Below are 27,048 nucleotides of genomic sequence, written 5' to 3'. Positions count from 1 at the left end.
CCATATCCCACTGTGAATTCAATAGGGGATGGGTTGAAAATCGACCAACCTCAGATTTCTCACCTCCTGTTTGGATTTCTTCTCAGGTTTTTGCCTGCCATATGATTTCTGTTATACTCACAGACATCATTCAAACAATTTTAGAAACTTCAGAGTGTTTTCTATCCAATACTAATAATAATATGCATATATTAGCAACTGGGACTGAGGAGCAGGCTGTTTACTCTGGGCACCTCTGGGCACCTTTCATCCAAGCTACTCAATACTGCCCCTGCAGCCAAAAGAAGTTTAACGACTGTGTTGGTGTGTGTGAACCATGATAGATCCTTAGTGAACACCGAGGAACTTGAAGCACTCCACTACACCCCTGTAGATGTGAATGGGGGCGTGCTCAACCCTCAGTTTTCTGTAGTCCCCGATCAGCTCCTTTGTCTTTCTGACATTGAGGGAGAGATTGTTGTTCTGGCATCACACTGCCAGGTCTTTGACCTCCTCCCTATAGGCTGTCTCGTCGTCGTCGATGTTCAGGCTTACCACCGCTGTGTCGTCTGTGAACTTAATGATGGTTTTGGAGTCATGCGCGGCTGCGCAGTTGTGGGTGAACAGGGAGTACAGGAGAGGACTAAGCACGCACCGCTACCCCCGTGTTGAGGATCAGCGTGGCGGATGTGTTGTTTCCTACCCTCACCACCTGGGGGCGGCCTGTCAGGAAGGCCAGGATCCAGTTGCAGAGGGAGGTGTTTAGTCCCAGGGTCCTTAGCTTAGTGAAGAGCTTTGAGGGCACTTTGAGTGTTGAATGTATCTGAACCCAGGTATGCACATACACGTGTCCTTACAGTTTGATGAAAACTGTAGGCGTGTTCCTACAGCTAAGACGAGGGGATGCAACAACCAATGGGTTTACTCTGCCAGTTCACACTGTATTCATAGGCAAAAGGAAGTGTCCCAGCTGTCAAGAAAAATAATGCAGAGGAAGGAAGTAGAGTCACCACCTGCATCGCCGAAATGGCCACCAATTGCGCAGCGCTGAAGTTGGTCTCCACCAAAAGTACAATATATGTGCTCAAACATGGAAGGTAGGTGGGAGGAGGCAAGATCAGGTAGTACCATTCTAGCCAATGACAGGGCAGATACGCGTGTGAACAACAGGCACAACTAAGATGTTTTGTCTAAGATTTGCCAGAATGCTACGTGCATCCACTTATATCAGTACATTTGTATCTGCCTAAACATTACGAATCCAGCTTCATGATGAATGCTTTTCCAACAGTCTTGAAGGAGTTTCCCACATATGCTGAGCACATGTTGGCTGCTTTTCCTTCACTCTGCGGCCCAACTCATCCCAAACCATCTCAATTGAGTTGAGGTTGGGTGATTGTGGAGGGCCAGGCCATCTGATGCAGCACTCCATCACTTTCCTTCTTGGTCAAATAGGCTTTACACAGCCTGGAGGTGTGTTTTGGTTTATTGTCCTGTTAAAAAACAAATGATAGTCCCATTAAGCGCAAAGCAGATGGAGTGGCGTATCACTGCAGAATGCTGTGGTAGCCATGCTGGTTAAGTGTGCCCCACACCATCACACCTCCTCCTCCTCCATTCTTCATGGTGGGAACCACACATGCAGAGATCATGCATTCACCTACTCTGCACCTCACAAAGACACAGCGTTTGGAACCAAAAAATGCACTCATGTCAGAACAAAATTACAAGATTATGTCACAATACTGTTAATGCATCAAATTGTTGTTTTATGGAATAGAATAGGGTTCTTAGAACACTCTCTGTGTGTGGTCTTCTGAGTTGGGCCTCTGGGGCTTAATGCTGACAGTGGATTACGATGCCTTTGGAGATAAAACCTAAAGACCTCACTCCATAGCATGTGTTGGTGTTTGTGTACTGGGAGGTACCAGGGTGGAGATGGCTCGGGTATGGATCATGAGGAAGGGAACCTTTCCACACAATGAGAACAGTCTTTACAGCAGATTCTGTCTAATTTTATTCATACAAATCCTTACCTTGTGACCCATTCCATACATCTGTTGTACATTGTTCATCTCATATGCATACGTTGATACTGTACTCTATATCATCGACTGCATCCTTATGTAATACATGTATCACTAGCCACTTTAACTATGCCACTTGGTTTACATACTTATCTCATATGTATATACTGTACTTGATATCATCTACTGTATCTTGCCTATGCTGCTCTGTACCATCACTCATTCATATATCCTTATGTACATATTCTTTATCCCCTTACACTGTGTATGACAGTAGTTTTTTGTTTTTTTTGAATTGTTAGTTAGATTACTTGCTCGTTATTACTGCATTGTCGGAACTAGAAGCACAAGCATTTCGCTACACTCGCATTAACATCTGCTAACCATGTGTATGTGACAAATAAAATTTGATTTGATTTGATTTGTGTGTCATGTGTCTTTGCTATAAAAGATAGTTGTATTCTTTGTGTCGGGGCTCTCAACAAATCATCTAACAGTGCAGAGCATTTACATCATTCACGTGTGTGTGTGGTGTGACATGCTTTCCTTATTAATAAGTGAATAAAGATTTAGTTTAAGTATAACTCTGACTTGTATGATAAGTTTGTCTCTCCTCATTTGATGATAAAGAAATAACCACTACATTCATCAGACCAAAGGACAGATTTCCATTGGTCTAATATCCATTGCTCGTGTTTCTTCTTGACCCAAGCAAGTCTCTTTTTCTTATGGGTATCCTTTAATAGTGGTTTATTTGCAGCAATTCGACCATTAAGTCCTGATTCACGCAGTCTCCTCTGAACAGTTGATGTTGAGATGTGTCTGTTACTTGATCTCTGTGATGCATTTATTTGGGCTGGAATCTGAGGTGCAGTTAACTCTAATGAACTTATCCTCTGCAGCAAAGGTAACTCTGGGTCTTCATTTTTTGTGGTGGTCCTCATGAGAGACAGTTTCCTTATAGCGCTTGATGGTTTTTGCGACTGTACTTCTTGAAATTTTCCAGGTGGACCTTCATGTCATAATGTAATGATGGACTGTCATTTCTCTTTGCTTATTTGAGCTGTTCTTGCCATAATATGGACTTGGCCTTTTACCAAATAGGGCTATCTTTTGTATACCATCTGTCTTGATGTTGCCCTCTTTGGGTACAGCAAGCACCATCCCCCTCTCCCTGCCACACAGTATAAGATACAGAGTTAATTTTCATAGAGAACAAAGGAATTTCTTCCTCCTCACAGAACTAGAGGTCCGAACAAATGTTATGTTCCGGAGAAGGTATAAAAGATCGGTGAAGAATCGAACTGGTCCGTTTGTTACAACTTGGGGAAGCTCATGGGAGACGGTGCGGCCACATTACCATAACGCTGTTTATATAATAGACACACATATGAGGTTTACATCTAATTGTTGTATAAGATGAATAAGTGAGTATGATACTATTTGTAAAAATTGTGTAAGGTGATTTTGGACTGTTTAATGAAGGAAACTCCAATTCCCTTTTGAGTTTAACTAAGTCAGAGGACCGCCCATGAGCCCAGTTAGGGTCAGGCATCCTGGGACAGCCCCTTTTCTGCAATTCCGCATAAAACCCAACTATGAGAAATTCTCAGTAGACCATGTTTCTCTCAATCACGGACAAAGGACAAAGGTTGCAGACCATTGCTGAATCTTTTAACCATACCACGTGGTTAAACTCTTAGACTATCGATACCGACAGAATAAGAACAAGTCTTTGATATTAATTACTAGTCTGCAGCTAGGAATTCGGTATCATTGAACGCGAAGAAAGACAACCGCCGAAACATCCATTCTACAACAACACGAATGAATGTCACTCTGAACTATTATAACCACGACAGAGAGAGAGAGACGGACAATTCTACAAAAGAAACAAACTTTTCAACAGCGATCAAGACGACACACTGAGTGTAAATATATATATTGATTGCAATTGTTCCCGAATGAGTGAGTGTTCATGTGCAAAGGATTAGCATTTCAATTGTTATAATTATCACTCTGTAGTGACTTCTTAGTCGACCCCCACTTCCCCTTTTGTCTAACAAGCCGTCATGCCGGTTTAGCCCACTAGGGCACATTCTCCTATCATTTCTTGTAACCATATTTACTTTTTTTGTTTTGTTTATGCATTTCTGTGAATTACTTAGTTAGTAATATATAAATGATTAATTAAAAAAATATATATATTTCACCTTTATTTAACCAGGTAGGCAAGTTGAGAACAAGTTCTCATTTACAATTGCGACCTTTTAAGACAATTGATGTATGGATGACTCATAGTGAAGACTGGGTTTGTGCAGATAACCAGCAATTTATGACGTTTGGAATGAGACTAACGTGAGGTAAAATAAATAATTCATTAATCAGAAGACTATGGATCAGATATGAAAATATCTGAAAGGTTATATTAGGAAATTATAACTTTGTAATCTGAATATTTTCCTTGGAGGCCCGACTTTCTAGTTAATTACAGTTACATGATTAATCAGTTTGATCGCGTAATACTAATTACAGAGAATCTTTGATAAAAACTAAAAGTCTTAATTTAATGATAGTAAAGACACGACACACCCCTACCTTGTCACAACACAGTAGTGAAAACAGGATGTCACATACTGCAGTCGCACCCCAAACGGCTCATATCTGTACGCCCAGACTTATGACTAAGTCACATGACAAGCCTGTATCAGCAAAATACTAACATATAACAATGGACAATTGTCCAAGTAAAATGGCATAGTGGGTCTTATTAAACAGCATAATAGGTAATTAAATAATTTCCTCCACACTGTCTGATATGAAAAAATCATCATCACACATTCGTCTCAATCAAATATGATTTATTATGACATGCTCATTAGAAACAGTGGGTCAGATTTGGTTTGTTTTTCTAAGACAGGCAGATGGCTTTGACACAGAAAAAGGGAGTAAATTATTTTTCAAATCAGATCAGAGAGGAGAATCCATGTTGTATTATGACATCATCATCATCTTCTTCTTTGACGTCTTGATTTTCAGCCTCCTATTCCTCAACTCTGTAAAATGGAGAGGAAACAGAGAGCGATGGATATAATAACCACTTAACTTTGAGGAGTGACATGGCACCAAGTTTATTACTAACCTACTGCAGGTGGAACTTATATTTTAAACCTATTACAATATCTATCAAGCCAACCCATTATAATGTGACATTAGTCTTGGAATGTAAAAATCCAACAAGTCAAACATAAACTCAAAGGACAGAGGATTGTACCTGGCAGCTCCTATTCCCATAGCTCTTAACAAGGCAGGGAAATCTTTACATAAGGATTGTAATTCGTTTTCCGGTCCACGAAGTGATAATGTCTCCAATCTCTCCCTTTCCGATATCCTTCTGGATGTCAGCTGTACAGACATATGTGTTGATGGCAGCGTTCTGTAAATGGATGTTATCATTTCAGGACTGTTGCTCGGTCTGCATAACAGTACATGCAAGCGGCCTTGTCGAAATATCTTGAAGAGAACATCACTATTTTTGTTTAATTGATTTCTTCTCAGGTTTTTCAGGAATGATTCTTTCTTTCCCTTATTCATTTGTCCTACGACAGTCAAATCTACTCCTTCATACATGTCCCTGACAACAGCAGCCATTTTTCTAAATGATACTGACCCTGTGGCTTCATCCATACATATACCTTTCTGTGAGATTTTGATTGGTTGGCATTGGTTGACGAAACCAGGAACTGTGTTATGAAAGTAATATCACTGGTCTTTCTGCATTAACCAGTTCTATCACAGACCCAGAGGCTACGTGTGTGTGTGTGTGTGTGTGTGTGTGTGTGTGTGTGTGTGTGTGCCAGTTTCTAATTGGCAGTTGCAGGAGATCTCAGGGCCTGATTATAATGCAAAAAGCATTATGATAGAGAAAGCATTATTCCTAAATGTGCACGTGAAACCTACCCTAGGGGTTTCATTCTGGAATGACAACCTACGTGTTCATTGATGAATGTGAGTGTGGCTCAATTATTTGCATGTGTTTTAAATCAGTACAAAGGAAAGAACACTGCTCACAGAATCAGACAGCAATATACACATGTTTTCTCCCTGTAGTAGGAGTGTTTAGTGACTGAGGGCTACAGGCTAGTTCCCTGTAGTAGGCATGTTTAGTGACTGAGGGCTACAGGCTAGTTCCCTGTAGTAGGCATGTTTAGTGACTGAGGGCTACAGGCTAGTTCCCTGTAGTAGGCATGTTTAGTGACTGAGGGCTACAGGCTAGTTCCCTGTAGTAGGCATGTTTAGTGACTGAGGGCTAGGCTAGTTCCCTGTAGTAGGCATGTTTGTTTAGTGACTGAGGGCTACAGGCTAGTTCCCTGTAGTAGGCATGTTTAGTGACTGAGGGCTACAGGTTAGTTCCCTGTAGTAGGCATGTTTAGTGACTGAGGGCTACAGGCTAGTTCCCTGTAGTAGGCATGTTTAGTGACTGAGGGCTAAAGGCAGTTCCCTGTAGTAGGCATGTTTAGTGACTGAGGGCTACAGGCTGTTCCCTGTAGTAGGCATGTTTAGTGACTGAGGGCTACAGGCTAGTTCCCTGTAGTAGGCATGTTTAGTGACTGAGGGCTACAGGCTAGTTCCCTGTAGTAGGCTGTTTAGTGACTGAGGGCTAGGTGTTCCCTGTAGTAGGCATGTTTAGTGACTGAGGGCTACAGGCTAGTTCCCTGTAGTAGGCATGTTTAGTGACTGAGGGCTGTTTAGTGACTGGCTAGTTCCCTGTAGTAGGCATGTTTAGTGACTGAGGGCTACAGGTTAGTTCACTGTAGTAGGCATGTTTAGTGACTGAGGGCTAAAGGCTAGTTCCCTGTAGTAGGCGTGTTTAGTGACTGAGGGCTAAAGGCTAGTTCCCTGTAGTAGGCATGTTTAGTGAATGAGTGCTACAGGTTAGTTCCCTGTAGTAGGCATGTTTAGTGAATGAGTGCTACAGGTTAGTTCCCTGTAGTAGGCATGTTTAGTGACTGAGGGCTACAGGTTAGTTCCCTGTAGTAGGCATGTTTAGTGACTGAGGGCTACAGGTTAGTTCCCTGTAGTAGGCATGTTTAGTGACTGAGGGCTACAGGCTAGTTCCCTGTAGTAGGCATGTTTAGTGACTGAGGGCTACATGGCTAGTTCCCTGTAGTAGGCATGTTTAGTGACTGAGGGCTAAGGCTAGTTCCCTGTAGTAGGCATGTTTAGTGACTGAGGGCTAAAGGCTAGTTCCCTGTAGTAGGCATGTTTAGTGACTGAGGGCTAAGGCTAGTTTCCCTGTAGTAGGCATGTTTAGTGACTGAGGGCTAAAGGCTAGTTCCCTGTAGTAGGCATGTTTAATGACTGAGGGTTTAGTGACTGAAAGGCTAGTTCCCTGTAGTAGGCATGTTTAGTGACTGAGGGCTAAGGCTAGTTCCCTGTAGTAGGCATGTTTAGTGACTGAGGGCTAAGGCATGGCTAGTTCCCTGTAGTAGGCGTGTTTAGTGACTGAGGGCTAAGGCTAGTTCCCTGTAGTAGGCGTGTTTAGTGACTGAGGGCTAAAGGCTAGTTCCCTGTAGTAGGCGTGTTTAGTGACTGAGGGCTAAGGCTAGTTCCCTGTAGTAGGCATGTTTAATGACTGAGGGCTACAGGCTAGTTCCCTGTAGTAGGCATGTTTAGTGACTGAGGGCTACAGGCTAGTTCCCTGTAGTAGGCGTGTTTAGTGACTGAGGGCTAAGGCTAGTTCCCTGTAGTAGGCGTGTTTAGTGACTGAGGGCTAAAGGCTAGTTCCCTGTAGTAGGCATGTTTAGTGACTGAGGGCTAAGGCTAGTTCCCTGTAGTAGGCATGTTTAGTGACTGAGGGCTAAGGCTAGTTCCCTGTAGTAGGCATGTTTAGTGACTGAGGGCTAAAGGCTAGTTCCCTGTAGTAGGCATGTTTAGTGACTGAGGGCTACAGGCTAGTTCCCTGTAGTAGGCATGTTTAGTGACTGAGGGCTACAGGCTAGTTCCCTGTAGTAGGCATGTTTAGTGAATGAGGGCTACAGGCTAGTTCCCTGTAGTAGGCATGTTTAGTGACTGAGGGCTAAAGGCTAGTTCCCTGTAGTAGGCATGTTTAGTGACTGAGGGCTACAGGCTAGTTCCCTGTAGTAGGCATGTTTAATGACTGAGGGCTACAGGCTAGTTCCCTGTAGTAGGCATGTTTAGTGAATGAGGGCTACAGGTTAGTTCCCTGTAGTAGGCATGTTTAGTGACTGAGGGCTAAAGGCTAGTTCCCTGTAGTAGGCATGTTTAGTGACTGAGGGCTAAAGGCTAGTTCCCTGTAGTAGGCATGTTTAGTGACTGAGGGCTAAAGGCTAGTTCCCTGTAGTAGGCATGTTTAGTGACTGAGGGCTAAAGGCTAGTTCCCTGTAGTAGGCGTGTTTAGTGACTGAGGGCTAAAGGCTAGTTCCCTGTAGTAGGCATGTTTAGTGACTGAGGGCTACAGGCTAGTTCCCTGTAGTAGGCATGTTTAATGACTGAGGGCTACAGGCTAGTTCCCTGTAGTAGGCATGTTTAGTGAATGAGTGCTACAGGTTAGTTCCCTGTAGTAGGCGTGTTTAGTGACTGAGGGCTAAAGGCTAGTTCCCTGTAGTAGGCATGTTTAGTGAATGAGGGCTACAGGCTAGTTCCCTGTAGTAGGCATGTTTAATGACTGAGGGCTTCAGGCTAGTTCCCTGTAGTAGGCATGTTTAGTGTTCCCTGTAGTAGGCATGTTTAGTGACTGAGGGCTAGTTCCCTGTAGTAGGCATGTTTAGTGACTGAGGGCTACAGGCTAGTTCCCTGTAGTAGGCATGTTTAGTGACTGAGGGCTACAGGCTAGTTCCCTGTAGTAGGCATGTTTAGTGAATGAGGGCTAGTGACTGAGGGCTGTTTAGTGAATGAGGGCTAAAGGCTAGTTCCCTGTAGTAGGCATGTTTAGTGACTGAGGGCTACAGGCTAGTTCCCTGTAGTAGGCATGTTTAGTGAATGAGGGCTACAGGCTAGTTCCCTGTAGTAGGCATGTTTAGTGAATGAGGGCTACAGGTTAGTTCCCTGTAGTAGGCATGTTTAGTGACTGAGGGCTACAGGCTAGTTCCCTGTAGTAGGCTTGTTTAGTGACTGAGGGCTACAGGCTAGTTCCCTGTAGTAGGCATGTTTAGTGACTGAGGGCTACAGGTTAGTTCCCTGTAGTAGACATGTTTAGTGAATGAGGGCTACAGGCTAGTTCCCTGTAGTAGTCATGTTTAGTGACTGAGGGCTACAGGCTAGTTCCCTGTAGTAGACATGTTTAGTGAATGAGGGCTACAGGGTAGTTCCCTGTAGTAGGCATGTTTAGTGACTGAGGGCTTCAGGTTAGTTCCCTGTAGTAGACATGTTTAGTGACTGAGGGCTACAGGCTAGTTCCCTTTAGTAGGCATGTTTAGTGACTGAGGGCTACAGGCTAGTTCCCTGTAGTAGGCATGTTTAGTGACTGAGGGCTACAGGCTAGTTCCCGGTAGTAGACATGTTTAGTGAATGAGGGCTACAGGCTAGTTCCCTTTAGTAGGCATGTTTAGTGACTGAGGGCTACAGGTTAGTTCCCGGTAGTAGACATGTTTAGTGAATGAGGGCTACAGGCTAGTTCCCTGTAGTAGGCATGTTTAATGACTGAGGGCTACAGGCTAGTTCCCTGTAGTAGGCATGTTTAGTGACTGAGGGCTACAGGCTAGTTCCCTGTAGTAGGCATGTTTAATGACTGAGGGCTACAGGCTAGTTCCCTTTAGTGACTAGTAGGCATGTTTAGTGACTGAGGGCTACAGGCTAGTTCCCTGTAGTAGGCATGTTTAATGACTGAGGGCTACAGGCTAGTAGTTCCCTGTAGTAGGCATGTTTAATGACTGAGGGCTACAGGCTAGTTCCCTGTAGTAGGCATGTTTAATGACTGAGGGCTACAGGCTAGTTTCCCTGTAGTAGGCATGTTTAATGACTGAGGGCTACAGGCTAGTTCCCTGTAGTAGGCATGTTTAATGACTGAGGGCTACAGGCTAGTAGTTCCCTGTAGTAGGCATGTTTATTGACTGAGGGCTACAGGTTAGTTCCCTGTAGTAGGCATGTTTAGTGACTGAGGGCTACAGGCTAGTTCCCTGTAGTAGGCGTGTTTAGTGACTGAGGGCTACAGGCTAGTTCCCTGTAGTAGGCATGTTTAGTGACTGAGGGCTACAGGCTAGTTCCCTGTAGTAGGCATGTTTAGTGAATGAGGGCTACAGGTTAGTTCCCTGTAGTAGGCATGTTTAGTGACTGAGGGCTACAGGCTAGTTCCCTGTAGTAGGCTTGTTTAGTGACTGAGGGCTACAGGCTAGTTCCCTGTAGTAGGCATGTTTAGTGACTGAGGGCTACAGGTTAGTTCCCTGTAGTAGACATGTTTAGTGAATGAGGGCTACAGGCTAGTTCCCTGTAGTAGTCATGTTTAGTGACTGAGGGCTACAGGCTAGTTCCCTGTAGTAGGCGTGTTTAGTGACTGAGGGCTACAGGCTAGTTCCCTGTAGTAGGCATGTTTAATGACTGAGGGCTACAGGCTAGTAGTTCCCTGTAGTAGGCATGTTTAGTGACTGAGGGCTACAGGCTAGTTCCCTGTAGTAGGCATGTTTAGTGAATGAGGGCTACAGGCTAGTTCCCTGTAGTAGACATGTTTAGTGAATGAGGGCTACAGGCTAGTTCCCGGTAGTAGACATGTTTAGTGAATGAGGGCTACAGGCTAGTTCCCTTTAGTAGGCATGTTTAGTGACTGAGGGCTACAGGCTAGTTCCCTGTAGTAGTTGTGGTGTCAGTATTGAGTGCTGGTACTACTATTGTACTGTAGCAGGAGTTCAATATTTTTGTGATTTTTGCCACTCCGTGATGTGATGTCAGTGTGGGTGAACTGTCCCTGAGGGTCAAGCAGTCAGGGAAGGATCAGAATGAAAGAGAATGGTCTAGGGAAGCTGAGGGTCAAGCAGTCAGGGAAGGATCAGAATGAAAGAGAATGGTCTAGGGAAGCTGAGGGTCAAGCAGTCAGGGAAGGATCAGAATGAGAGAATGGTCTAGGGAAGCTGAGGGTCAAGCAGTCAGGGAAGGATCAGAATGAAAGAGAATGGTCTAGGGTAGCTGAGGGTCAAGCAGTTTTGGAAGGATCAGAATGAGAGAATGGTCTAGGGAAGCTGAGGGTCAAGCAGTCAGGGAAGGATCAGAATGAAAGAGAATGGTCTAGGGAAGCTGAGGGTCAAGCAGTCAGGGAAGGATCAGAATGAGAGAATGGTCTAGGGAAGCTGAGGGTCAAGCAGTCAGGGAAGGATCAGAATGAAAGAGAATGGTCTAGGGAAGCTGAGGGTCAAGCAGTCAGGGAAGGATCAGAATGAAAGAGAATGGTCTAGGGAAGCTGAGGGTCAAGCAGTCAGGGAAGGATCAGAATGAAAGAGAATGGTCTAGGGAAGCTGAGGGTCAAGCAGTCAGGAAAGGATCAGAATGAGAGAATGGTCTAGGGAAGCTGAGGGTCAAGCAGTCAGGGAAGGATCAGAATGAAAGAGAATGGTCTAGGGAAGCTGAGGGTCAAGCAGTCAGGGAAGGATCAGAATGAGAGAATGGTCTAGGGAGGGATACAGCTGAGGGTCAACCAATCAGGGAAGGATGTTTTTTTGTGTCCGCTCATACTGTAGGATTCTACTTTAGGTATACACCCTAGTTATACAGTGAATGAACTATAGAATAGCATGGCATTGTTTTTCGGTTATCTGTCTTTTCTCATTAACATACAACATAATTTAAATCAAATTAAATGTTATTGGTCACATACACACATTTAGTAGATGTTATTGCGGGTGTTTCGAAATGCTTGTGTTCCTAGCTCCAACAGTGCAGTAATATCTAACTAAATGCTTGTGTTCCTAGCTCCAACAGTGCAGTAATATCTAACTAAATGCTTGTGTTCCTAGCTCCAACAGTGCAGTAATATCTAACTAAATGCTTGTGTTCCTAGCTCCAACAATGCAGTAATATCTAACTAAATGCTTGTGTTCCTAGCTCCAACAGTACAGTAATATCTAACTAAATGCTTGTGTTCCTAGCTCCAACAATGCAGTAATATCTAACTAAATGCTTGTGTTCCTAGCTCCAACAGTGCAGTAATATCTAACTAAATGCTTGTGTTCCTAGCTCCAACAGTGCAGTAATATCTAACTAAATGCTTGTGTTCCTAGCTCCAACAGTGCAGTAATATCTAACTAAATGCTTGTGTTCCTAGCTCCGACAGTGCGGTAATATCTAACAATTCACAAAAATACACAAATCTAAAAGTAAAAGAATGGAATTAAGAAATATATAAATATTAGGATGAGCAATGTCAGAGTGGCATTGAGTAAATACAGTAGAATAGAATACAGTATATACATATGATATGAGTAAATCACTATGTAAACATTATTAAAGTGACCAGTGATTCCATGTCTATGTGTATAGGGCAGCAGCCTCTAAGGTGCAGGGTTGAGTAGCCGGTTGGTAGCCAGCTAGTGTCGGCTATTTAACAGTCTGATGGCCTTGAGATAGATGCTGTTTTTCAATCTCTCTGTCCCATCTTTGATGCACATGTACTGGCCTCGCCTTTTGGATGATAGCGGGAGGTACTGGCCGTGGCTCGGGTCGTTGTGTAACGTTTACGCTAAGAATCGGGAAGCAAGTACAGGTAGTGAATTTAATAAATAAACAAATATGGAACAAAACAAGAAACTCTAGTAGCGTACAGGCATGAAAACATTATGTTCTATATATTCTGAAGAGAACATCAACATTGTCTCTAACATTTGTTCCAGGTCGATCGTTTCTGCTAAGGCGCGGGAACCTGTAGAGCCAGCTAAGGCGCGGGAACCTGTGGAGCCAGTGAGGTTCGGGAACCTGTAGAGCCAGCTAAGGCGTGGGAACCTGTGGAGTCAACTGAGGCAACCGATGTTCCTGTGACATCGGGTGCTGTAGGTGTCCTGGAGGGCAGGTAGTTTGCCCCCGTTGATGCGTTGGGCAGACCGTACCACCCTCTGGAGAGCCCTGCGGTTGCGAGCGGTGCACTTGCCTTATCAGGCCGTGATACAGCCCGACAGGATGCTCTCAATTGTGCATCTGTAAAAGTTTCTGAGGCTCTTAGAGGCCAAGACAAATTTCTTCAGCATCCTCATGTTGAAGAGGTGCTGTTACACCTTCTTCACCACACTATTTGTGTGGTTGGATCATTTCAGATTGTCAGTGATGTGTACACCAAGGAACTTAAAGCTTTCCACCTTCTCCATTGCGTTCCCATCAATGTGGATGGGGGAGTGCTCCCTTTAATGTTTCCTGAAGTGTACGATCAGTTCCTTTGTTTTGTTGACATCGAGGTTATTTTCCTGGCCCCACTCTGCCAGGGCCCTCACCTCCTCCCTGTAGGCTGTCACGTCATTGTTGGCAATTAGGCCTACTACGGTTGTGTTGTCTGCAAACTTGATGATTGAGTTGGAGGCGTGCGTGGCCACGCAGTCATGGGTGAACTTGGAGTACAGGAGGGAGCTGAGCACGCACTCTTGTGGGGCCCCTGTGTTGAGGATCAGCAAAGTGGAGGTGTTGCTTCCTACCTTCACCACCTGGGGGCAGCCCATCAGGAAGTGCAAGACCCAGTTGCATGGGGATCAGACACAGGGCCCCGAGCTTATTGATGAGCTTGGAGGGTACTATGGTGTTGAATGCTGAGCTATTGTATTCCCCTTGTCCAGATGGGATAGGGCAGTGTGCAGTACGATGGCGATTGCATCGTCTGTGACTCTATTGGGGCGGTAAGCAAATTGACGTGGGTCTAGGGTGTTGGGTAAGGTAGATGTGATATGATTCTTATTAACTAGCCTCTCAAAGCACTTCATGATGACAGAAGTGTGTGCTATGGGGCGATAGTCATTTAGTTCAGTTACCTTTGCTTTCTTGCGTACAGGAACAATGGTGGACATCTTGAAGGAAGTGCGGACTGCAGACTAGGAAAGGGAGAGATTGAATATGTTCGTAAACACTCCAGCCAGCTGGTCTGCGCATGCTCTGAGGACGGGGCTAGGGATGCCGTCTGGGCCGGCAGTCTTGCGAGGATTAATACGCTTAAACGTTTTACTCACGTCGGCCACAGAGAAGGAGAGCCCTCAGTCCTTGGGCCGCGTCGGTGGCACTGTGTTATCTCTTCAAAACGGGTCGAAGAAGATGTTTAGCTTGTTTAGTTTACAGGACCATAATCCCTCAGGTTCCTGTTTCTGAAAACCCATTGTATTCTCATGTAAATGATCTGTATGGGACTTTTCCAGACATCTTCCAAATAGAGATATACAAAGATAGAGATCCAGAGGTAGAGAGAAAGAGAGAAATGCAGAGAGAAAGAGAGAGATACAGAGAGATAGGGTGTTCTTTGTTGGAAGCCTCTCCAACATAATCCAGGTAGAATTAGGTGATTTGAGCAAAGACAGTTTTTCTATGTATGTGGGTGACGCAACACTATACTGTAAATGTCAGCTACTGTACTACAACGACTGAAATGACTGCAACACTTAACAATGAGATGCAGTTAGTTTCAGAGTGGGTGGCAAGGAATAAGTTAGTCCTGAATATTTCTAAAACTAAAAGCATTGTAATTGGGACAAATCATTCACTAAACCCCAAACCTCAACCAAATCTTGTAATAAATCATGTGGAAATTGAACAAGTTAAGGGGCTAAACTGTTTGGAGTAACCCTGGATTGTAAACTGTCATGGCCAAAACATGTTGATACAACAGTAGTTAAGTTGGTGAGAAGTCTGTCCATAATAAAGCGCTGTTCTGCCTTCTTAACAACACTATAGACAAGGCAGGTGCTACAGGCCCTAGTTCTGTCACACCTGGACTACTGTTCAGTGGTGTGGTCAGGTAAACAGGTAAAATAAATATATATATATATATATACATTCAGCAGGTGTTTACACTCTGACGAGAGTGCGCTGAAATCTGAGTAGATAGCCAATGTGATTTTGCGAACGCTAAGGACATGATAATTGGATAACAGTCATTCAAGTTCTTGCTAGCTAACCAATGACACCTGCATCTCTAGCTGTGTATAGCCACTGAAAAACAATATGAGGAGAAAATGGTCAGTCATTCACCCTCTCCTCCAATGGCATGACATCCTACTAGCAGTTAGGCTCAGTGTTTTTAGCATGTCACATAAATAAATAGGCTAGCATATTAGCCACATTACAACTGACTTGTGATCATTGCCTTTGCTAGTTTGATTGTATTGACATTTTTTATTTTACTAGGCAAGTCAGTTAAGAACAAATTCTTATTTTCAATGACAGCCTAGGAACAGTGGGTTAACTGCCTGTTCAGGGGCAGAACAACAGATTTGTACCTTGTCAGCTCGGGGGTTTGAACTTGCAACCTTGCGGTTACTAGTCCAACGCTCTAACCACTAGGCTACCCTGCCGCCCCACATTCCCAGCCTTAGTTACACACATCCATTTTTTTGCCTAAAATATTTAGTAATGGAAACTGAAACAGTGCATCCCGAATGCAGGCAGCAAACAATGTACCAGATGTGATTTACAACCTGATAGCTGTTTTAAACTACCAATGACTGTATTGGTGAATGATATTAATCATGCATTGAACTGCATCCATCTATTCTGACAACAATACCTTACGCTACGTCATATAGTTGTTTGTCATTTTTTTTAAACCTAAAGTTAAAGTTTTTTGTAGCATAAACTGAGAATATTATATTTATTTATTATATTTATTTACTGATACGATTGTTTGTTTTATATCTGCAAAGTCGTTAAAACCAGTTCTACTGGCACGAAAGCGTTTGAAGACCTCTGTTTTGAACCCAGGTGTGGTTCCTGCCTCTGTGAGAGGAGTTAACCTCTGATTATATTCTCATCTGTGCTTCTCAGGATTACAGTACTGTGGCGTACTGGCCAGACCACATTACATGCACTGGGGGGTTTTCATTTTGAGGGATTTGGGTCGTTCATTTTGTAACTTATAATATTCTTAGTATTGTGGACTGGTGAACTAAAAGCCTCTGCCTTCAGAATTACATGTAGCCTACCTGTCCTGTGTGAGCGTGGGCTTGAATCCAACCCACTGCTATTCCACCCTACCTCTCCTCCTATCCTCCTATCTAATAAACGGTGGGACTGCCGTACTCCTTTCCTTTATGGAAGAAGAAGAAGAAAGACAACTATAATTGTCCCTAATGGGCTTTCTAATAACGTTTGATGTTGTGTGGAGTTTTTCATACTTTAAGGGGGGAAAAATATATTTTTTTAAAGATAGAAGCTGCAGTCTCAAGTTGATTTCCTTCTTCCCTGTTGTCCTGCCAACGGACTACCTAATAAAGAAGAGAGTGCCCTAAAATGGTATCTAATGCTTGGCCTTATTTAACTGCCTTTCACTGCTTTCTCAGTCGGTTTACCCAAGGCCACTCACAGGCTGCATCCCTAATGGCACCCTATATAGAGCACTGAAGTGTGGTCAAAAGTATGCAGTAAAGGGAATAGGGATTCACAAACAGACTGATTAAGTTTAGCCTGGTTACCCCCAGGCCACTAAGTTTAGCCTGGTTACCCCCAGGCCACTAAGTTTAGCCTGGTTACCCCAGGCCACTAAGTTTAGCCTGGATACCCCCAGGCCACTAAGTTTAGCCTGGTTACCCCCAGGCCACTAAGTTTAGCCTGGATACCCCCAGGCCACTAAGTTTAGCCTGGTTACCCCCAGGCCAGGCCTGGACCCCCAGGCCACTAAGTTTAGCCTGGGCCACTACCCCCCCAGGCCACTAAGTTTAGCCTGGGCCACTTACCCCCCCAGGCCAGGCCTGGACCCCCAGGCCACTAAGTTTAGCCTGGATACCCCCAGGCCACTAAGTTTAGCCTGGATACCCCCAGGCCACTAAGTTTAGCCTGGATACCCCCAGGCCACTAAGTTTAGCCTGGATACCCCAGGCAACTCACAGACTGATTAAGTTTAGCCTGGATACCCCAGGCCACTAAGTTTAGCCTGGTTACCCCAGGCAACTCACAGACTGATTAAGTTTAGCCTGGATTCCCCAGGCAACTCACAGACTGATTAAGTTTAGCCTGGTTACCCCAGGCAACTCACAGACTGATTACGTTTAGCCTGGATACCCCAGGCCACTAAGTTTAGCCTGGTTACCCCAGGCAACTCACAGACTGATTAAGTTTAGCCTGGATTCCCCAGGCAACTCACAGACTGATTAAGTTTAGTCTGGTTACCCCAGGCAACTCACAGACTGACTAAGTTTAGCCTGGATACCCCCAGGCCACTAAGTTTAGCCTGGATACCCCCAGGCCACTAAGTTTCAGACAGTACAGCTATGGTGTCAGGGCTGTCACTTCACAACTAATGTTATCTAAAACCACTGGATCTGCATGTGTCAATTAACCTATAATCTCTCCCAATCTGTTCCCACACAGTGTATAGCTAGATTAGCCTGGTGTTCCCATGGTCATTAATGCCATACATTAGCCATAAAATCAACCATAAAAGTTGGCTATACAGCACAAACATCTGGGACCAGGCTATAGATAGACTGCATGTTCCATTTTATTCAGAAGGCCTCCCATATCAGACAGACAGACAGACAGACAGAGGGTTTCACTGTCAATGACCTTGTTTTGTTGTTGTGATAGCTCTGTGACTAGGCTCAGGGCTTTGCTGCATCACTGTTTCTCCTCTGCCTCTCTCTTCCTCTAGAAACTCTAGTGAGCTACAATGTCACCTGTCCTTGTCTCACTGCTTGTCACTGTCTACTCTCATCTCCTCTCCTTGTCTCACTGCCTGTCCCTGTCTCATCTCCTCTCCTTGTCTCACTGCCTGTCCCTGTCTCCTCACCTCTCCTTGTCTCACTGCCTGTCACTGTCTCTCTCCTCTCCTTGTCTCACTGCCTGTCCCTGTCTCCTCACCTCTCCTTGTCTCACTGCCTGTCCCTGTCTCCTCTCCTCTCCTTGTCTCACTGCCTGTCACTGTCTCCTCTCCTCTCATTGTCTCACTGCCTGTCCCTGTCTCATCTCCTCTCCTCTCCTTGTTTCACTGCCTGTCACTGTCGCCTCTCCTCTCATCTCCTTGTTTCACTGCTTGTCACTGTCTCCTCTCCTCTCCTTGTCTCACTGCCTGTCACTGTCTCCTCTCCTCTCCTTGTCTCACTGCCTGTCACTGTCTCCTCTCCTCTCCTTGTCTCACTGCCTGTCCCTGTCTCCTCTCCTCTCCTTGTCTCACTGCCTGTCTCCTCTCCTCTCCTCTCCTCTCCTCTCCTCTCCTCCTCCTCTCCTCTCCTCTCCTCTCTCTCCTCTCCCTCTCCTCTCCTCTCCTCTCCTCTCCTCTCCTCTCCTCTCCTCTCCTCCTCCTCTCCTCTCCTCTCCTCTCCTTGTCTCACTGCCTCTCCTCTCCTCTCCTCTCCTCTCCTTGTCTCACTGCCTGTCCCTGTCTCCTCTCCTCTCCTTGTCTCACTGCCTGTCCCTGTCTCCTCTCCTCTCCTTGTCTCACTGCCTGTCCCTGTCTCCTCTCCTCTCCTTGTCTCACTGCCTGTCACTGTCTCCTCTCCTCTCCTTGTCTCACTGCCTGTCCCTGTCTCCTCTCCTCTCCTCTCTCCTCTCCTCTCCTCTCCTCCTCTCCTCTCCTCTCCTCTCCTCTCCTCTCCTCTCCTCTCCTCTCCTCTCCTCTCCTCTCCTCTCCTCTCTCCTCTCCTCTCCTCTCCTCTCCTCCTCCTCCTCCCTCTCCTCTCCTCTCTGCTTGTCACTGTCTCCTCTCCTCTCCTTGTCTCACTGCCTGTCACTGTCTCCTCTCCTCTCCTTGTTTCACTGCCTGTCACTGTCTCCTCTCCTCTCCTTGTTTCACTGTGTGTGTGTGTTCCCAGATGTAGGTGTATCCTAGCACTATCTTTATTTACCCTGTCAGAATGAGCTGATGTGATGTGTATCTACTACCTATACTGTGATGTGATGTGTATCTACTACCTATACTGTGATGTGATGTGCAGCTAATACCTATACTCTGACAGTGCCGGTTATGAATTATTTATCCTTGGCCTTAATAAACATATGATCTACCTCAGTGAATGTGATATCCCCAGAACAGGCTAATTACTGGGACCTTTACACTAAATGTTAGCTGTCAGTGTGCTACTTAATAACGTCTCCCCTGTGAATGCATTAGACCAGGGTCCCCAAGCGCTACACAGCTGATTCAAGTGGCTGACTCATCATCCAGGGTTTGTTATTTCAATCAGCTGTGTAATGCTAGTGCAAAAACCAACATGTGTATCCGGGGGGGGGTCTTTATTTTTTAATAGATCAAAGTTTAGAGACCAACTCTTTCTCTCTCTCTCTCTCTCTCTCTCTCTCTCTCTCTCTCTCTCTCTCTCTCTCTCTCTCTCTCTCTATCTCTCTCTCCTTTTCAGGTGGTGCTTGTCTTTGCCCTCAGCATCGGAGCCCTTGTAATATACTTCATCGATTCCTCTGAGTAAGTATTACTTTTACAGTTAGGACCTAATACCTTGACAGGTTATATGATGCTTGTTGTTCTGATAATCTACCAGAAGGTAGATTTTTTACACTGTGACAGAGCTTTACTCAACTCAACAATGAGATTCTCTATTTATTTTTATTTTTTCGGTCAATGGGATCCACATCTAATCTGGTGAAAGATTAGGAGGAGGAGTAATGTGATGTAACGAGGCTGTAACCTGGTTTATAAAGATGCTGTAATACGAGATCTGAAATTAAATAGATCCTCTTTTACACATATGAAACATTTTGATGAACCTGCTAAGTAGATAGTAGAACGGTGACTGTAGATTGTCCTTACTGTCAGACAGTTATGGCTGTGGTGATGCCGTTGTGGTTTCCTGTCAATTCTAAATCATTTATATACTTTAGGATGGGTATTGTGAGTAATAGGCCAAAATGCATTGGAACAGAAGTATGTATTGTTACTTATTACCCTGAGACCTCTAGACCTTTCACACACCTGTACACTGTACTGTATCATTCATCCTCAGCACACGCTCTAGTTATAACCCCGATTGCTGCTGTACATCAGAGCACAGGTCCTGCCTCCTGTCCTTTATGTCCTTTCCTGTCCTGTCCTTTCCTGTCCTGTCCTCTCCTGTCCTGTCCTCTCCTGTCCTGTCCCCTCCTCTCCTGTCCTCTCCTGTCCTCTCCTGTCCTGTCCCCTCCTGTCCTGTCCTCTCCTGTCCTGTCCTGTCCTCTCCTGTCCTGTCCTGTCCTCTCCTGTGCTGTCCTCTCCCCTCCTGTTCTGTCCTCTCCTTTCCTGTCCTGTCCTTTCTCTCCTGTCCTGTTCTCTCCCTGTCCTGTCCTCTCCTCTCTCCTGTCCTGTTCTCTCCTGTCCTGTCCTCCTGTCCTGTCCTGTCCTGTCCTCTCCTGTCCTCTCCTGTCCTGTCCTGTCCTCTCCTGTGCTGTCCTCTCCCCTCCTGTTCTGTCCTCTCCTGTCCTGTCCTCTCCTGTCCTTCCTGTCATCTCTTCATTAGAGAGATAAATCCTTTCCAGGTAACCGGGCTTACAAAACATTTCAACGACACAGAGCGCCCACCGCCGACAATCCTTTACTCACAGATGAAATTGTTTAATCTCTATAATGCACGGATCAGAGGCTCTCAGACAGAACAGAACAGAACACAACAGAACAGAGCATAAAATAACAGAACAGAACAGAACAGAACAGAGCAGAGCAGAACAGAACAGAACAGAACAGAACAGAACAGAGCAGAACAGAGTATAAAACAACAGAACAGAACAGAACAGAGCAGAACAGAACAGAACAGAACAGAGCAGAACAGAACAGAACAGAACAGAGCAGAGCAGAACAGAACAGAGTATAAAATAACAGAACAGAGCACAACAGAACAGAACAGAACGCAGCACAACAGAACAGAGCAGAACAGAACAGAGCAGAACAGAACACAAGAGAACAGAACTGAACAGAGTAGAACAGAACACAGAGCACAGAACATAACAGAGTAGAACATATCAGAACACAGCAGAACATAACAGAACAGAACAGATCAGAGTAGAACAGAACACAGCAGAACATAACACAACAGATCAGAAGAGCAGAGCGCAGCAGAACATAACAGAACAGAACAGATATAAAATAACAGAACATAACAGAACAGAACAGATCAGAGTAGAACAGAACACAGCAGAACATAACACAACAGAACATAACATAACAGAACAGAGTAGAACAGAACAGAGCATAACAGAACAGATTAGAACAGAACAGAGCACAACAGAACAGAACAGAGTAGAACAGAACAGAGCATAACAGAACAGAACAGAGTAGAACAGAGCACAACTAACACAACAGAGTAGAACAGAACAGCAGAACATAACAGAACAGCAGAGTAGAACAGAACAGCAGAACATAACAGAACAGAATAGAGCATAACAGAACAGAGTAGAACAGAACAGAACAGCAGAACATAACAGAACAGAATAGAGCATAACAGAACAGAGCAGAGTAGAACAGAACATAACAGAGTTCTGAGCTCTAGAGCTAGCTGAATGTCTAGCTTGTAATAGACAGAGGTCAAACCTTTTATTTTCTCTCATACTCTATGTAAAGAGATATAAACTGGGTAAAGGTTTAGGATGCATAGTTTAGGGATTAGGGGTAATGGGGTAGAGGTAATCTCAGAGATATAGAGCAGTACTGAGGCCCAAAACATTTGTATCTCAGCACACACCCACAGGAAATGATACAAGGTGCCTAGTGCGTGTTATGTTTAACACACAGGAATTGTATAACTGCCTTCATTTTGCTGGACCCCTAGGCAGCAGCTAATAGGGGTCCATAATGAATAATAAATAAATACAAATATAGGTCTGGGTTATTAGGGTCAAATTTGTGGAGCTTAACAGGGGTGATATGTTCTTATGATCCAACTGTATTGCAACAGTCTCAGGAAGGTGTTTATTGTCTGTATCTGAGCTCTAGAGCTAGCTGTACCCCAGTTCTCTTCTGAAACATCTTCTTGTTGGAGTTGTCTTTAAAGAGTAGCTACCATTTCTCCCAAATACAGGTGTGCCAAGCTCGTAGTAACGTCATGCGACCTCTCCCATAACACAGAGAGTGTTTATTGTCTGTATCTGAGCTCTAGAGCTAGCTGTACCCCAGTTCTCTTCTGAAACATCTTCTTGTTGGAGTTGTCTTTAAAGAGTAGCTACCATTTCTCCCAAATACAGGTGTGCCAAGCTCGTAGTAACGTCATGTGACCTCTCCCATAACACAGAGAGTGTTTCTAAAGTGGTCAAAGGAGGTTGCAGATTGCTTTAGACTGGGAAAAAAATACAGCAGTTGTGGTAAAGTTGAATTTGCTCTTGAGTTCTTCAAACTAAACATGAGCCCTTTGTCTTTATGTAAGGGCCATGACTTTAACAATATGCTTCTTTAAACACCAAATCATCTTTTACCAGGTGTGAAATTGTTATTGGCCCCAATTGGTTTTAAATTGGATGTATTTCGTGTAATACAAAATGTGTTTGGAAAGTATTCAGACCCTTGACTTTTTTCATATTTTGTTACTTATTCTAAAATTGTTTCAATAATTTTTTTACCCCCCTCATAAATCTACACATAATACCCCATAATGACAAAGCACAAACAGGTTTTTAGAAATGTTTGCACATTTATTACCAGTAAAAAAAACTGGAATATCACATTTCCATAAGTATTCAGACCATTTACTCAGTACTTTTCTGAAACACCTTTGCCAGCGATTACAGTTTCTCCCATTCTTCTCTGCAGATCCTGTAAAGCTGTATCAGGTTGGATGGGGAGCTTTGCTGTGTCACGCCCTGACCTTAGTATTCTTTGTTTTCATTATTATTTTAGTTAGGTCAGGGTGCGACATGGGTGATGTATGTGTTTTTGTTCCTGTCTAGGTGTTATGTATGTCTATGGTTGCCTAGATTGGTTCTCAATTAGAGGCAGCTGTTTATCGTTGTCCCTGATTGGGAACCATATTTAGGCAGCCATCTCCCTTGGGTATTTTGTGGGTTATTGTCTATGGTTAGTTGCCTGTGTCTGCACTTGTTTATATATAGCATCACGTTCGTTTTGTTGTTTTGTATAGTTTGTTTAGTGTTTCTTCGTTAATAAATAGAAGAATGTATTCACATCACTTTGAGCCTTGGTCTCCTCATTCAATGAACGTGACATGCTGCAAAGCTATTTTCAGGTCTATCCAGATGTTCGATCGGGTTCAAGTCCGGGCTCTGGCTGGGCCACTCAAGGACATTCAGCGACTTGTCCCAAAGCCACTCCTGCGTCTTCAAATCAATTTTTTTCAGAACAAATGTCATTTGTCACGTGCCTAATACAACAGGTGTAGACCTTACAGTGAAATGCTTACTTACAAGCCCTTAAAACGATGCAGTTTTAAGAAAATACCTAAAAACAAATGTTTTAAAAAAGTATGAGAAAAGAAGAACAAATAATTAAAGAGCAGCAGTAAATAACAATTGCGGGGCTATATACAGGGGGTATCGGTACAGAGTCAATGTGGAGGCTATATACAGGGGGTATCGGTACAGAGTCAATGTGGAGGCTATATACAGGGGGTATCGGTACAGAGTCAATTTATTTATTTATTTTATTTTACCTTTATTTAACCAGGTAGGCAAGTTGAGAACAAGTTCTCATTTACAATTGCGACCTGGCCAAGATAAAGCAAAGCAGTTCGACAGATACAACGACACAGAGTTACACATGGAGTAAAACAAACATACAGTCAATAATACAGTATAAACAAGTCTATATACAATGTGAGCAAATGAGGTGAGAAGGGAGGTAAAGGCAAAAAAGGCCATGGTGGCAAAGTAAATACAATATAGCAAGTAAAACACTGGAATGGTAGTTTTGCAATGGAAGAATGTGCAAAGTAGAAATAAAAATAATGGGGTGCAAAGGAGCAAAATAAATAAATAAATAAAAATTAAATACAGTTGGGAAAGAGGTAGTTGTTTGGGCTAAATTATAGGTGGGCTATGTACAGGTACAATGTGGAGGCTATATACAGGGCTACCGGTACAGAGTCAATGTGGAGGCTATATACAGGGGCTATCGGTACAGAGTCAATGTGGAGGCTATATACAGGGGGTACCGGTACAGAGTCAATGTGGAGGCTATATACAGGGGGTACCGGTACAGAGTCAATGTGGAGGCTATATACAGGGGGTACCGGTACAGAGTCAATGTGGAGGCTATATACAGGGGGTACCGGTACAGAGTCAATGTGGAGGCTATATACAGGGGCTACCGGTACAGAGTCAATGTGGAGGCTATATACAGGGGGTACCGGTACAGAGTCAATGTGGAGGCTATATACAGGGCTATCGGTACAGAGTCAATGTGGAGGCTATATACAGGGAGTAAAGGTACAGAGTCAATGTGGAGGCTATATACAGGGGGTACCGGTACAGAGTCAATGTGGAGGCTATATACAGGGGGTACCGGTACAGAGTCAATGTGGAGGCTATATACAGGGGGTACCGGTACAGAGTCAATGTGGAGGCTATATACAGGGGGTACCGGTACAGAGTCAATGTGGAGGCTATATACAGGGGGTACCGGTACAGAGTCAATGTGGAGGCTTTATACAGGGGTACCAGTACAGAGTCAATGTGGAGGCTATATACAGGGGGTACTGGTACAGAGTCAATGTGGAGGCTTTATACAGGGGGTACCAGTACAGAGTCAATGTGGAGGCTATATACAGGGGGTACTGGTACAGAGTCAATGTGGAGGCTATATAGAGTCAATGTGGAGGGGGGGTATCGGTACAGAGTCAATGTGGAGGCTATATACAGGGGGTATCGGTACAGAGTCAATGTGGAGGCTATATACAGGGGGTATCGGTACAGAGTCAATGTGGAGGCTATATACAGGGGGTATGGGTATAGAGTCAATGTGGAGGTTATATACAGGTGGTACTGTTATAGAGTCAATGTGGAGGTTATATACAGGGGTACTGGTACAGAGTCAATGTGGAGGCTATATACAGGGGCTATCGGTACAGAGTCAATGTGGAGGCTATATACAGGGGCTATCGGTACAGAGTCAATGTGGAGGCTATATACAGGGGGTACCGGTACAGAGTCAATGTGGAGGCTATATACAGGGGGTACCGGTACAGAGTCAATGTGGAGGCTATATACAGGGGGTATCGGTACAGAGTCAATGTGGAGGCTATATACAGGGGGTATCGGTACAGAGTCAATGTGGAGGCTATATACAGGGGCTATCGGTACAGAGTCAATGTGGAGGCTATATACAGGGGCTATCGGTACAGAGTCAATGTGGAGGCTATATACAGGGGTATCGGTACAGAGTCAATGTGGAGGCTATATACAGGGGGTATCGGTACAGAGTCAATGTGGAGGCTATATACAGGGGGTACCGGTACAGAGTCAATGTGGAGGCTATATACAGGGTGCTACCGGTACAGAGTCAATGTGGAGGCTATATACAGGGGCTATCGGTACAGAGTCAATGTGGAGGCTATATACAGGGGGTATCGGTACAGAGTCAATGTGGAGGCTATATACAGGGGGTATCGGTACAGAGTCAATGTGGAGGCTATATACAGGGGGTATCGGTACAGAGTCAATGTGGAGGCTATATACAGGGGGTATCGGTACAGAGTCAATGTGGAGGCTATATACAGGGGGTACCGGTACAGAGTCAATGTGGAGGCTATATACAGGGGGTATCGGTACAGAGTCAATGTGGAGGCTATATACAGGGGGTATCGGTACAGAGTCAATGTGGAGGCTATATACAGGTGCTACCGGTACAGAGTCAATGTGGAGGCTATATACAGGTGCTACCGGTACAGAGTCAATGTGGAGGCTATATACAGGTGCTACCGGTACAGAGTCAATGTGGAGGCTATATACAGGTGCTACCGGTACAGAGTCAATGTGGAGGCTATATACAGGGGGTACCGGTACAGAGTCAATGTGGAGGCTATATACAGGGGGTACCGGTACAGAGTCAATGTGGAGGCTATATACAGGGGGTACGGTACAGAGTCAATGTGGAGGCTATATACAGGGGCTATCGGTACAGAGTCAATGTGGAGACTATATACAGGGGGTACCGGTACAGAGTCAATGTGGAGACTATATACAGGGGGTACCGGTACAGAGTCAATGTGGAGGCTATATACAGGGGGTACCGGTACAGAGTCAATGTGGAGGCTATATACAGGGGGTACCGGTACAGAGTCAATGTGGAGGCTATATACAGGGGGTACCGGTACAGAGTCAATGTGGAGACTATATACAGGGGGTATCGGTACAGAGTCAATGTGGAGGCTATATACAGGGGAGTACCGGTACAGAGTCAATGTGGAGGCTTTATACAGGGGGTACCGGTACAGAGTCAATGTGGAGGCTATATACAGGGGGTACCGGTACAGAGTCAATGTGGAGGCTATATACAGGGGGTACCGGTACAGAGTCAATGTGGAGACTATATACAGGGGCTACCGGTACAGAGTCAATGTGGAGGCTATATACAGGGGGTACCGGTACAGAGTCAATGTGGAGGCTTTATACAGGGGGTACCAGTACAGAGTCAATGTGGAGGCTATATACAGGGGGTACTGGTACAGAGTCAATGTGGAGGCTTTATACAGGGGGTACCAGTACAGAGTCAATGTGGAGGCTATATACAGGGGGTATCGGTACAGAGTCAATGTGGAGGCTATATACAGGGGGTATCGGTACAGAGTCAATGTGGAGGCTATATACAGGGGGTATCGGTACAGAGTCAATGTGGAGGCTATATACAGGGGGTATCGGTACAGAGTCAATGTGGAGGTTATATACAGGTGGTACTGTTATAGAGTCAATGTGGAGGCTATATACAGGGGTACTGGTACAGAGTCAATGTGGAGGCTATATACAGGGGCTATCGGTACAGAGTCAATGTGGAGGC

The 27,048-nt window shown here is 44.6% G+C and overlaps 1 protein-coding gene and 1 long non-coding RNA gene across 3 annotated transcripts in view; one reads left to right on the top strand and one right to left on the bottom strand.

Moving 5' to 3' along the window:
- LOC112224696 (calcium-activated potassium channel subunit alpha-1) overlaps positions 1–27,048 on the top strand; it is a 214,727-nt gene that overhangs the window by 77,529 nt on the left and 110,150 nt on the right. For both annotated transcript variants that reach the window (XM_042305752.1, XM_042305753.1), the window contains exon 3: positions 19,484–19,545. In XM_042305752.1, coding sequence (XP_042161686.1) covers positions 19,484–19,545 — 62 coding nt within the window. The remainder of the gene's footprint in view (positions 1–19,483; positions 19,546–27,048) is intronic.
- Positions 4,851–5,749, bottom strand: LOC112224697. The gene is made up of 2 exons (XR_002949487.2): positions 5,281–5,749; positions 4,851–5,062 (listed from the first exon to the last, which is right to left on the bottom strand). It is a non-coding gene; the product is annotated as an uncharacterized LOC112224697 (long non-coding RNA).

The sequence above is a fragment of the Oncorhynchus tshawytscha genome, linkage group LG25 (assembly GCF_018296145.1).
Source record: "Oncorhynchus tshawytscha isolate Ot180627B linkage group LG25, Otsh_v2.0, whole genome shotgun sequence".
NCBI lineage: Eukaryota > Metazoa > Chordata > Actinopteri > Salmoniformes > Salmonidae > Oncorhynchus > Oncorhynchus tshawytscha.
Note: the sequence above shows the minus strand (reverse complement) of the source record. Positions and strands in the feature narration are given on the sequence as shown.